The following is a 13322-nucleotide window of genomic DNA, read 5'->3' as shown; positions in this document are numbered from 1 at the left end:
ATAAGATAATGTTTTTGTTTGGATTAGAAAACGAAAAAGAAGATTTGACATAACAATTTATTTTTCACAGCAATTGAATTTATATACCAAGCCAAGTAAAGTTGCTGATATATTAAACTGGATGTAGGCTGTTTATTATGTGATTTAACTTAGATTACTTTGCTGGATTATGAGCACTGTTCAAAAGATTATATCCACTAAAGAATCTAATTAATTTGTGTTAGTAAGATTTCTCAGTTACAGTTTTATTTAAGTACCTATAGGAAGGAAATAACTTAGTTCAAGCCAAGGATAACACTATTGGAAAAGTTTACTGGTTTAAACGTATCAAATATATTACGAGATCAAAATTACTTAAACAATTCTCCAAACTTAGGATTAGAATACTTTGCATAACTAGGAGCAGTCCATCTCCGAAGGTCTTTACCCCATTTAACAAGAACAACAAAGCTTCCATTGATAAGTATAGCTAACATAAACATTAACCATGTGGTTAACTTCAACCCACATCCATCCAACCAAGGCATGAATACAAAACAAAAGATCATTCCAATCATGTTTCTAATAAACAAGATAAGCACAATACTTTCACTGGCCAATTTATGATAGCAATCAACAGCATATGTTAAACAAATTGAACCTGATGATCCCATGGCAAAACCTAAGAATCCTTGACCTATAACTACGGAAATCGCCCAATGAGCTCCATAGGCTGATCCTAACCCATATGCCAACAACCCGGCAGCATTGATAATAGTAGGCACAATCATACTATATAATCTGAATTCTGGCTCTAAAATCCCGTTATTACGTGTTGCCAATTTGATAGTACTCCAATCTACAAAATAACCACCATACAACATCCCAAATACACACCCTCCAAATGCACCTAAATTAGTCAATCCAATTCCATTGGCCAGAAAATTATAAGGATCTGCTCCATATATTATACTTTGGGAGTTACCGATCAAGGATAACCACATCATTTGAGCTCCGTAGACTAACCCACCCCACATAACTGCAGGGAAAGTAACCAAGAAGAAAGGACGGTAGAAGATACATAGCCATGATCTGGGGTCATTATACTCAGTATGAATTATTCTCATGCGTTGTTTATAAGTTAGTTTAGGTATGGATTCATCAATTGAACTGTTGTCAATGGAGTTTTCATCGATTTCTTCCTTGATCAGGGTGATATTCTGCATTTTAGGTGATTTGGTTTGGGTAATAATAGCCTCTTCGAACTCATCTTCAGCATCAGAGTCCCTTCTAAATGAAGTTTCTTCCATAGTAAATAAAAAGAAAAAGAATATGACCACATAGATTATAATCTGTAAGTAGAAACACCATCTCCATCCAATACCATCCACAACATATCCACAAGCTACTGGTCCTAAATAACTCCCAGCATAAAGAGCAAGAATTACCAACCCAAATGCTGTTGATCTTTCGTGTTGGAAGTAAATATCTGTTGATGTGATTTCAGCTAATGAGTCAACTGGGGCAGCAGCAAACCCGGTAAATGCTTGATATAAATAAATGTTTCCAATAGTATTAGCCTTAGCTCCAAGAACACAACCTATTATACCGAGAACAGTGCATGACAAGTATGTGAATCTTTTCCCAAGTTTCAAAGCGGTGGGTTGGACAATCAACACTCCCACTCCAAGAAACATGAAACAGATAGCAACGCTAATACCTAGTTGGTCATAGGTACAACTTAAATCTTCAACCCATACATCAAACAAAGGACCATAGAAATTGGTAGTCACGGCAAACATAAAACACCATATCCATACTAAAAAAAATTGAAAATTCTTTTTAAACTTTGACCACCGTAATGGGTCGTTGATATTTGAAGTGGGTTGTGGTTGAAGGATGATGTTCCCTGATTCTTCATTCTTTTTCACGTTTAAATTACCAAGGACATCAATAAGTTGGATGGTCCCTGGTACCATCTCTGGTTCAGAGATGCTATATTGTTGCTCTAAATCGGACATGAAAGATGGTTACTGAATTATGCTAAAACAAAGAATAATATGCTGCATTCTTCAAAATATTTATATGTCTGTTTTGTGTGGGGTGGGTTAGAGGGGACTAATATTGCTTATCATAATTATTAAACAATAGATGAAGTAATAGATATAATAAAAAATATCCAAAGGGCTGTACCCATTAAATTAAATATTGCAGAACGCTAATCATAATATACTGATTGTTGCAAAATTCCTCCTGCCTATACGAGACTTGCCGCTACGATGTTGTTGGCTTAGAAAGTTGGAAAAAATGCGCTCCCATTGTTCTAACAAATTCAATATTGCGGAAGCGCGGAATAAATTTCCCAATAAGGAATTCCCGAGGGAAAATTAGTGGTATAAAGGCCGGGATAATCCATCAGTCATGATATACTAAGCTTTTATAAAAATATATAAGATTACCCCACCATCTATTCCGTAGTTACGAACCAATACATCTTCTTGTGCTATTGGATAACATCTTCAATTTACGAAAATTGAATAGTTAACTCTAAACGAAAACTGCCTTAAATCCGGTAACAATTGGTGGCATTCTCATAATCACCGCCCTATCCCTCCGTCCTTGCTCCATTTGCTTGGAATAGAAGAATCGATACTTTGATAAACAAATAGTATATGTTGTACAATCAATTTATCCGGATTTAATTATGTTTGGTTTTGAAATTAGTGCTGAAATATTGACCGGCAACCTTTATTGTTCCTATGTCAATTATTCCCAAATTAAACCAGTAAAGGTATCGTACATCATTTCTATTTATTTTCCAAACTGCCGATTTTGATCTTTCTCTTTTGCTGTTCTTTGTCAACTAATCCCGTCGCAAACATTTTATGTTCAATTTAATTTTTGAACTATTGTTACTAAAAAAAATACAGAATTATTGGAAAACCAAAAAGAAAAAACTGGTTACAACTATGATACCAGTATTTTGATATGTTACTTACTATTGATGCAGAACCAAGGCCTGATATAATGTACCGCTTAGGAATACCAAAATTTGAACATCATCAATTCTTGGTTTATAGTTACATGGTGGCCTAGAAGCCTCGCTAAGATTCCTGCTGAGTCTAAAAAAGTTCCAGATTTGCTCACGTGATCATGTTGATACCATGAATATAAGGTTTAGGGAATAGCTATAGTCTGTTACAACTTAATTATCGCCATAAATCGATCATACGAATCAAGTTCAACTATATAAATAATGAGATTGTCTTGGCCTCTACTGTACTTGTAAGTGGTAGAACCTTTACTGTATGCATTGTCCAAAGATGAAATTGTTGTCAAGACCAGAGGTGGGATCTTCTTGGTTGAAATAATCACCAAAGATTTAGCCAGGTATTCTCGAGAATTCTTTCCCCCGTTTTATGGAGGTAGAGGATTTCCAACTGAATTAAAGATAAGTTACAACGAATACTTGAATGAATTGCGCCGTGCATCAAAAGATTCTGATGATAAATATGATGTTCGTATCTTAACATCTGCCGGGGATCTCTATATAAGTAATTTCAAAGATTACTCATCCTAAGATTAGATTATTAGAAGCGATTTTGGATTGAATCATGGTCAACTTGAAGTCATCAAAGGTGAATTGTTAGGACAGAGCAAAGATCATGCAATGCATTATGTTGGATTTAATATTGACTCCGTATATAAGGTAAGAGAGTATACAGTGGCATGGTTTTGGATGGGGCTCGATTTTATTTTAGAGATATTTCCGAGTCTTGTGATACTAAAGTATCAAATGGGGATTAAGTTCAAGAATCCCAAGAAGCTCTCGCATTGAGTGATTCATCAGAAGGACAGCGTACAGTATTAGTGGGAAATGAGAAACCTGATTATAGTGAATTTTTAGTTCCTGCGGGTGAGGTTATAAATGTATTTTAAGTTAGAAATGATTGTTAGATTGATGGTGTTGTATTTGAGACTAATCGGGGTTCTGCATCACCAATATATGGTAACTCCACTAGAGGAAATTCATCAATACTTGAAGTACCAGGTTCTCATTTTAAGATTGTGGGAATGTATAGTTATACGGGGGGGGGGGGCTTGGATTGAAGAATTGGGGATAATTTACGTCAAAAAATTAAATAATTAATCTGGTACCTGTTGCAATGCTGACTTGACGATATGGAAAGTAGTCCTGTGGTGTGATTTGAACAATGTGTAGTTTTTGTGTTTTTTTGGACCTGCGTAAACGGCATTTTATAAGTTGATGACGAGGAATTTTAAACTCTGCATAAAAACAATTAGAAGTTGCTATATCGTTTAATCTCAATTTCCGGAGGTCTTCAACAGAATATCACGTCATAAAACATCGTTTGTTGTTAGTCAATAGACACAAGTTTCCATGCATATACAATGTACACAAAGTTTTTTTTGTATTTTTTTTGCAACCACGGGGTGGGAAAGTTGAGGCGAAGTCCGAAAATCTAGAATCTTCTCACGTGATTGATTTCTTCTTCCCCAGAGGCTTATAACACTTGTCCCTTTAGTTATCCTCAGTTACACGACATTTCATCTCTTTATTCAACCATGGGAATTACGTTCAATTATAGAAATGATGAGATTGTTTCATCACCCACAGTAATTGTCAGCGGTAGAACATCTACTGGGATAGATCAGGGATTGATCTCTTTCACAAACAACAATAACAAGGTCTTCCCTCCGTTATATTTTGAAGTCAATAACAATGGGAATTTTAAAGCGGTGATACATGTGGCACCGGGTGAACCAAATGTATTCAAAGTTGAAGTTTATGATAATGGGTATATTGCTGGCCATGGATTTCCCGAATACCGTGGAACCCCTCGTGTTCTCGATTCAAGAAGTTTGACATTGGTATTTAACCCCTTGCCTGACAATAAGGTTGTGCATTTGTGTTTGATTAAAGGAAGAGATTCCAATGGCAGCTTTGATATGCCTGGTTATAAATTGAATGCAGGAGAGAGGCCTTCTGTGGAATTGGCTATTAAGAAGTTGAAAGTTGGAGCAAGATTGATGCAGGCATTTACACAAGAAGAAATGAGAATTAATGGGTTTAGTAATAGATGTTTCCAATTTGCTGAAGAGATAACTAATGATCAAAGTATATTTGGGTATAATGTTAAGTCGCCTACTCCTCATGCTGAAGTTAAAATTCATGTCTTGACTTCCCCTTTGTCTGTGGCTGAATTAAGGGATCCGAACAAAGCCCAGCAGAACCCAAATGCTTCCGATTCTGGTTTCACGTTTAGTCACGCAATTGATTTAGTCAAGCAATGTCCCGACATTAAAGAAGGTGGAACCAGTGTACAAGCTGCATGCATATACCTTGATTCAACGTACGATACCAAGAATGACTTGATTTTAACCCATGCTGCACTTGGAGGTGGAACTGATGAAGTAGCTATGGCAGTTTTCGGATCTCATGGATTGCATTCATGGGCTAATAATTTTGCCAGAGTCACACCTTGTTTCCTTGACGACACTCAGTTAAGTAAACGCGAAGTTGCTAATGATTGTGATGAGTGCGGCACCAGTTGGGAGTGTTATAATATTACTCTTGGTGCATTCATGCATGAAATTGGTCATCTGTTGGGATGTCCTCATCAAGTCGATGGAGTCATGTTGCGTGATTACGTCTGGCTCAATAGAAGCTTCATGACTAGGGAGTTGCAGTGTCTTCGAAGAAATACCAAAGGTGCAGTTATCGGAACAAATGGTAAATGGGATAAAGAGTGTCATTGGAATAGACTTGATTTAATGAGATTTTTGTATCATGATTCATTTGGGTTGCCAATCGACCAGTTTGAAAAGTTATATACTACTACGAAAAGAAATGACGATGACTACAATGGATTGTCGGCACCATCCAAGTATGCATTGTCCAAAGATGAAATTGTTGTCAAGAGTAGAGGTGGGATCTTCTTGGTTGAAATAATCACCAAAGATTTAGCCAGGTATTCTCGAGAATTCTTTCCCCCGTTTTATGGAGGTCGAGGATTGCCCACTGAATTAAAGATAAATTACAACGAATACTTGAATGAATTGCGCCGTGCATCAAAAGATTCTGATGATAAATATGATGTTCGTATCTTAACTACTGCCGGGGATCTCTATATAAGTAATTTCAAAGAAGATTTGACCAGACATGGTGAGATTATTAGAAGCGATTTTGGATTGAATCGTGGTCAACTTGAAGGCATCAAAGGTGAATTGTTAGGGCAGAGCAAAGATCATGAAATGCATTATGTTGGATTTAATATTGACTCCGTATATAAGGTGAGGGTATACAGTGGTATGGCTTTAGATGGGTTTCGATTCTATTTTAAGAGTGGCGGTTCTCAACTTAGTGCTGCTCCAAAAGTTCCTCCTAGGAATTATTTGAAAAGGTTCCAAGAAGTCCTTACGTTGAGTGATTCAAGTGGAGGAGACGACCAAACAGCATTGGTTGGCAATGAAAAACAAAATTATAGTGAATATTTAGTTCCTTCTGGCGAAGTTATCGCTAAGTTCCATGTCAGAAATGGTGCTTGGGTGGATGGGATTGGATTTGAAACCAACAAAGGCACATTATCACCTATTTACGGTAATTCCAATGGTGGACATTTATCCATTGTCGAAACACCAAGTCATGATTTTAAAATTGTGGGGATTTATAGTTATATGGGAGGTTGGATTGACGGGATGGGGGTAATTTATGCTAAAAATTGATAGTTTCTTCTTCAATTTGTCGTTCTAATATTTTATCCTTGGCTTGATTATATTCGATAGGGTATTTGTTTATAACACCCGAATCATTCGGCTTGAACGGTATTATTGAAGAATTGCCATGTTTGAGCTTTGCTATTCTCTGCTCTAGATTTTTTATATCATATTTCATTTGTTCGATCTTGCTTGGTTCATGGGAAGTTCCATGGAAATGTTTTGTAAAGAGCACTTGTAGATTCTTTAACTTGTGAACCACTTGTTCCTTCTTTTCAAGAATCTTTTGATTCTCGTTGTTTAACGCGCCACTGATTTGTGCTTGTAAGGCAAGGAATTTGTCAAGATCAATTGATTCTAATGCTGTGTTTAATGTGTTGATGAAGTAGTTAGCATGATCAGATAGACTTCCAGTAAAGTTTAGATTTGGATGTAGCTCGTATGAACGTGATAATGCTAGGCTTAAGTCGTCATCACTAGCTATATAGTCGTCAGTCTCTGATGATTCAACCAGGTGTATACTGTGGGGGGCTGGTGATTGTGGAGGAATGTTTGTTTCATCTTCTGAATCTAAGGATGTTTGTGAGTTTACTTCACTTTCTTGTATGTCTGACAAGTCACTGTGTTGTGACATGCTGTTAGATGCCTGATCTTCTCTTGTAGGCATGGCTGATTGTGTTGCCTTATAGAAAACGTAAATACAAGGACAACAATTTTTTTTTTCCCTAATTATTTTCAAGATCAAAACTTGACACTTTCCAGACAACCAACTTTCTTCCACCACATGTCATTCCAATTACAGAACTCCCAAGTTCTAGCTCGATTGAAGCCATTTGGGATTCTGTTTGAGAAGTCCCTCTCTGATTTAATCAAGGGAATCCGATCCCATTCAAAAGAATCCCCAGAAGCCCTTGCCCAATTCCTTGATGTTGCCATACAAGAATGCAAGACTGAATTGTCCACAACCGATTTGGAAACCAAAGCAATGGCTATCTTGAAATTGGCCTATTTGGAAATGTACGGGTTTGATATGTCCTGGTGCAATTTCCACATTTTGGAAATCATGTCGTCAGGTAAGTTCCAACAAAAGAGAATTGGATATTTGGCTGCCATCCAAAGTTTCAAGAATGAACAAGACTTGTTGATATTGGCAACGAATCAATTCAAGAAGGATCTCAATTCGCATAACCATATTGAAATTGGGTTGGCTTTGAGTGGGATAGCCACTATTGTCACACCTAATCTTGCTAAGGATATCAATGATGACGTGTTGATGAAGTTGAACCATTCAAAACCATATATCAGAAAAAAGGCTATATTGGCAATGTACAAGATCTTCCTTCAATATCCTGACAGTTTGAGACTAAACTTTCAACGAGTTATTGACAAGTTGGACGACCCTGATATCTCAGTGATCAGTGCTACGGTTAATGTAATTTGTGAAATATCTAAAAAGAATCCAAATATCTTTATTAATTACTTGCCTAAGTTGTTCACCATCCTCGAAGATACCAAAAACAACTGGTTAATTATCCGTATCCTCAAACTTTTCCAAAGTTTATCCAAAGTTGAACCAAGAATGAAAAGAAAGATTTTGCCAACAATCATGGACTTGATGTTAAGAACTCAAGCTTCGTCGTTGATTTACGAATGTATTAATTGTATTGTCAATGGACAAATGTTGTCGACCGAATCATTCAAAGACAGTGAAACTGCCAAGACTTGTATTGATCAACTTATGACTTTCTTCAAGACCAACGATTCAAATTTGAAATTCGTGGGTTTACTCGCATTAATCAATATCTTAAAGATATTTCCGATATTCATAGACAGAGTTGAGGGAGTTTCACAAGTGATCATGGATTGTTTAGTTGATCCTGACATCATTATCAAACAAAAGGCATTGCAAGTATGCCACTACTTAGTTAACGAAGACAATATAACTGAAGTTGTCAAGTTACTATTAACCCAACTTATTCCCACTGAGAATTCAACCGTCCCACAACAACTTAAACTTGAAGTCACGTTGAAATTGCTTGAAATTGCAACCTTGGACAATTATGCAAACATTCCCAACTTCAAATGGTACGTTGCTGTTTTAAAGGATGTGATCAACTTGACATTATTGCCATTGCCCTCTGCATCAACTACTATATCCCCACAAGTTTCTAATTCCATTGCAATTGAACTAGGTAAGGAATTTAAGAACTTGGCAACAAAGGTTCCTTCAATTAGACCTACTTTACTTAATAATGTAATTACATTCATTCAAGATGTTAGAATTATCGAAAATTGTCCGTCTTTGCTCACGGATTTCTATTGGATCATGGGTGAATACATTGATGAATTGAGAGAAGATTCTGAAGACTCTGATGACGAAGATGATTCTCAAGTTATATTAAACAAGAAAATCAAGTTATTTAATTTACTCGTTAATAACAATATTGATAAATCATTAGGTTTGACTGTGCACTTGAATTTTCCAATATCTGCCAAGTTGGTTAGATTGGGTTATCCAAGTGTATTGGCAGTGGTGATCCAAGCATTAGTGAAACTCTTCAACAGCATTGTTTCCGATTATGCTAAGTTTTACTCGAGTGAATTACCCGATGATAAGTACAATGAAATTTGTTATTATTTGTACAAGTTGGTTGGCTTCTTGAGTAACTGGGAAACCCATCAAAATTATGAAGTTCAAGAACGGGCGTTGTCTTGGTTGGAATTCTTGAAGTTGTCATTAGAAGCAATGACTGGAGATGACTTGAGTGCGATTAAATTGTCCGAGGAGAAGGATATAACTTTCTACAAGCTCTTGCGAGAAGCACAAGTCGAGGAGAGCGAAGAAGACTCTGAAGAAGAAAGTGAAGAAGAAGATTCAGACGATAACTCTGATGATGATTCGGACGAGTATGGAGATTTAGAATCTGATGACGAAATGGTATCGACCCCAATTGCACCTCTTCCTGAGTTTGAACCTAATCCATTTGCAGAAATTGAACAAACTGAACAACTCGAACAACCTGTTAAAACGCAAGAAGAACATTCACAACTTCCTGCTGAGATCTCTTTGAGTGAAGCTAGAAAATTGCCAATACTATTAACTACAATCCTACCATCGTTTTTCAAATCGTACCAATTAAACCCAGTTTCACGTAATGCTCAACGCAGTATTGCTGTTCCTGAAGACCTCGACTTGGATTCCGAGATTAGTTCTGTTCCATTCACGTTGGAATTGGATCCTGTTCAAGATAATGATAGTTATAACTTATACATTTCTGAAGTTGAAGAAGAGCCATTGATTCAATTGACTAGTGAAGAGACATTTGAAAAGAAGAAGGAAAGAATGAATAGATTGAAGGATGACCCGTACTATATCAATCCAGAGCCTATTAAAACCAAGAAGAAGAGTAAATCAAAGACTGAACTGGAGAGTGTGACTCCAGAGAGTTATACCGAGATGAGTACTGCCCCATCAGTAACTAAAAAGTCCAAGAAGTCAAAGTTGAAGAAGGAAAAGGTTGTGATTTTATCTGAAGAAACCGTAGAAGGTGCATCTCCATTGACCGATTTGGAATCTTCGAAAAAGCCAAAGAAAAAGAAGAATGCATTGAAAATTGACAGTTCAAATTTAGACAATTTTAATTTAAGTTCTAGTGATGTTTTGGATGTTCTGAATAAGAATGAATATGAAATTGATTTGGAATCTTACCGTAACAAACTAGCTGAAGCTGCTCAAGAGGAGAAACCTAAGAAGAAAAAGAAGTCAAAGACAAAGAAGATTATAGAAACAGAAGCTGAGGTGGAATCTGTTCATTCTACCAGATCGGGTACAGGCTCGCCCGATGTGATCACTGTCAAGCCTAAAAAGACGAAAAAGAAAACTAAAGCAGTTATCTTGGAATAGTTAACAATAATTACTTGTGTATATTTTGTCTAAATAGATATAAAACAAATTAATCAGCTTCTACTATTATTTTAGCTGGAGGTATCACATCGAATTTAGTATCAATGCTTGAGATATCAGAATCAACTTCTTCATCATCATCTTCTTCTTCGCCACCGCTTGGTTTTGAATAACCAATTCTCTTGAGTGTGCTCACCATATCATCTCTAACTTTGTTGACAAGTTTAGTGACATCATCATGAGTCTTGACATCAGTGGTTGGAACAGGTGGTAACACTTCAATAGTGATTTCCCCACCTCTAAAGGTCTTTTTCTTAGAGCTGAACAAGGTAGAAGTATTTGAAACAACGACAGGAATGATTGGAATTCCAGCATCCTTAGCCAAATGGAAAGCACCCTTTTTGAAAGGTAACATTTCTAACTCGGTGGTGGCAGACCTAGTACCTTCAGGGAAGATAAACAAAGCCTTCTTTTCACGCTTCAAATCATTCAATGCACCTTCCAATACAGCCTTGGCCTTAGCTCCCTTCTTTCTATCCAAGAAGAAAGTTCCTGATAAGGACATGAACCAACCTAAGAAAGGAACATACTTCAATGAAGATTTACTGGTGACAGTATACCCCGGTTGGAAAATTCTTCCCAAGATATAAACATCTAATGCAGACTGGTGATTAGATACACAGATTGCAGGTAAACCTCTTAAGTAGTGTTCATTCTTGATGTTGATCTTTAAGCCAAGGGTAGTACCAAGGCCATAATAGAACGCTCTAGCAACGGTGAATTGAGCGTATTCTAACTTGTTGATAATTCGCAATATAAGCGATGCAAATATTCCATAAATAGCACATCCGGCAATGACGGATCCAAATACTACGGACTTGAGGTAGAATTTGATGGTGTTAAGTGCAGACATGTTGGACTGACAAAGTACGACAAACACAATTCCAGTTTACGATTTTACTTTTTTTTTGTTTTTTTGGGAACACTATTGTTGGGCAAGATTTTTTGGGGGCGATATAAAAACCTTACCACTGTTACCTAAATAGGATTGTAACATTAGTTTTATTTTCTTGGACGAATCTTGGGGAAATTGATAAAGCTTAAATGATGGTTTGTGGGATGATGTTTCATAGTTTGTTTTAATACGCTGTAGATAAGTAAAGTAAGAGTTGAAGGTTATGAACTTTGAATGATGAGCCTCGGTTAAGACATTACCATTATCAAACAATGGCCAAGGCTACTTCTCTGAATGAGTTAAAAAAAATAATCGACAGTATTCCTAGAACGAGCTTGGCTTATATTACCGCTAATATTTTATATTCTTCTTGATTAACTAATGGTAGTTAATTGATCAGCTTTGAAATGCTGCAAAAATAGACCAGACTACCATGGGTTCCAACATTCTATGTCTACTCCACCTAGTTGTGGTCAATTAATTAAGAATTATTTGCCTTCAAGAATAGTATGTTGCAACTCAACAATCCTATCGCAGTCTTGTACTAAATTGTTACTTGTAGTAAGCAATTTAACGAGAGCATCGGATATATCTGGAACTGCAGAGATTCTCGGACTCTCAACTTGTAAGATTTTCTCTTCACTAAATGTATATTTCTATAAATCCGTTCAAATTCCCATAAACTTTGAGGTTCTCGGTGCCACCAGTCCCAAAGTAGTGCCTTGTTAATGATTTTTCCTGACTGAGGATGATATCAAAGAGACTGGGGCCATCATGATACGTGAGGCTCACTTTTATCATAATATACAAGTTCTCAAGGAAATATGAATTTAACTTGTTAATGAATTTATCTATTTCAATGCGGCGAATCGTGATTGCAAAATGTTTAAGATTGGCTAATTGAGGCGCCAATTTTATTAGCTATGGCTCATATAGTTAGACATTTTTATCTTTGGGAATGAATTTAAGTTCGAGTGATGTTATTTCACTCAATTACAAACATTCTTTATTTTCTTCTCAAGGGTTTATAGATATATATATATGCCATGAGATACCTGTTGATATGCCTCAATATATTCCTATTTAGATATCTATTTATATGTGTATCTAGTTTCCACAAGCCTAATTTCAAGAAAAATTCCTTGGTTCTTAATTTGGACAATCCATAACGTTTATGTCGATGAAAAATCATTGAGTCGCTGTGAGGCATCATCTGTAAATTATTATGTTGTCATCTATCTACAATAAAACTTTGTAATAGCATGGTTGGTGACTTTACGCACATATATTAATCTATCTTCAAGATTTAGTTGTCTATTATTATCCAACAGTCCAATCTCTTCAAACGGTGACTTAAAGTCACTGGTCACTTTAATTTCTGGTTTTAATCTCCTCATTCGTCATACCAAGGCTTCATACTGAACATTTAGAAAGTAGTTGACCAACTAAATCAAGTCGAATTTACGCTTGATCTTATGCCAATCATCCAACTCGGCAATGCTTGCGATATATACAATAATATTCACTAAAGCATTTTGGAGGATATCAAGAGTGGTTCACCGCTACTATTGATGTATGTGGTCCGATACAACCTTTGATCTCCTTCTTCATAACATCTGCGGTTTACTAATGTGAATTGAGAGATATTTATTAGACTGAGATATTCACAGATTATCGATAAGACTTTATCGGATAAGCCGGATATGGATTTAGTTAGAGATTCCATTATAGGGTGGCTGATATAAA

The 13322-nt window shown here is 36.3% G+C and overlaps 5 protein-coding genes across 5 annotated transcripts; 2 read left to right on the top strand and 3 right to left on the bottom strand. All coding sequences in view use genetic code 12, as the record gives it.

Annotated features, from left to right (window-relative positions):
* Window positions 1-350: 350 nt before the first annotated feature.
* SPAPADRAFT_140002 (ion transporter) lies at window positions 351-2000 on the bottom strand (the record flags this gene model as incomplete). Its single annotated transcript, XM_007376223.1, has 1 exon — window positions 351-2000. One exon carries the CDS (start codon window positions 1998-2000, stop codon window positions 351-353), a length of 1650 nt encoding a protein of 549 aa, XP_007376285.1.
* Window positions 2001-4566: 2566 nt separating this feature from the next.
* Window positions 4567-6726, top strand: SPAPADRAFT_140608 (putative metalloendopeptidase; the record flags this gene model as incomplete). The annotated part of the gene is made up of 1 exon (XM_007376222.1): window positions 4567-6726. One exon carries the CDS (start codon window positions 4567-4569, stop codon window positions 6724-6726), a length of 2160 nt encoding a protein of 719 aa, XP_007376284.1.
* Window positions 6727-7495: 769 nt separating this feature from the next.
* On the top strand, window positions 7496-11561 carry APL5 (Apl5p; the record flags this gene model as incomplete). The annotated part of the gene is made up of 1 exon (XM_007376220.1): window positions 7496-11561. The coding sequence occupies one exon, from the start codon at window positions 7502-7504 to the stop codon at window positions 10619-10621; it is 3120 nt and encodes a 1039-aa protein (XP_007376282.1).
* SLC1 (1-acylglycerol-3-phosphate O-acyltransferase) lies at window positions 10671-11534 on the bottom strand (the record flags this gene model as incomplete). The annotated part of the gene is made up of 1 exon (XM_007376221.1): window positions 10671-11534. The coding sequence occupies one exon, from the start codon at window positions 11532-11534 to the stop codon at window positions 10671-10673; it is 864 nt and encodes a 287-aa protein (XP_007376283.1).
* A 693-nt stretch (window positions 11562-12254) lies between the features above and the next one.
* On the bottom strand, window positions 12255-13214 carry SPAPADRAFT_62080 (uncharacterized protein; the record flags this gene model as incomplete). The annotated part of the gene is made up of 1 exon (XM_007376219.1): window positions 12255-13214. One exon carries the CDS (start codon window positions 12971-12973, stop codon window positions 12812-12814), a length of 162 nt encoding a protein of 53 aa, XP_007376281.1.
* Window positions 13215-13322: the final 108 nt, after the last annotated feature.

This window comes from Spathaspora passalidarum (genome assembly GCF_000223485.1).
Source record: "Spathaspora passalidarum NRRL Y-27907 unplaced genomic scaffold SPAPAscaffold_5, whole genome shotgun sequence".
Classification (NCBI taxonomy): domain Eukaryota; kingdom Fungi; phylum Ascomycota; class Pichiomycetes; order Serinales; family Debaryomycetaceae; genus Spathaspora; species Spathaspora passalidarum.
This window is presented reverse-complemented; position numbering and strand designations above follow the sequence as displayed.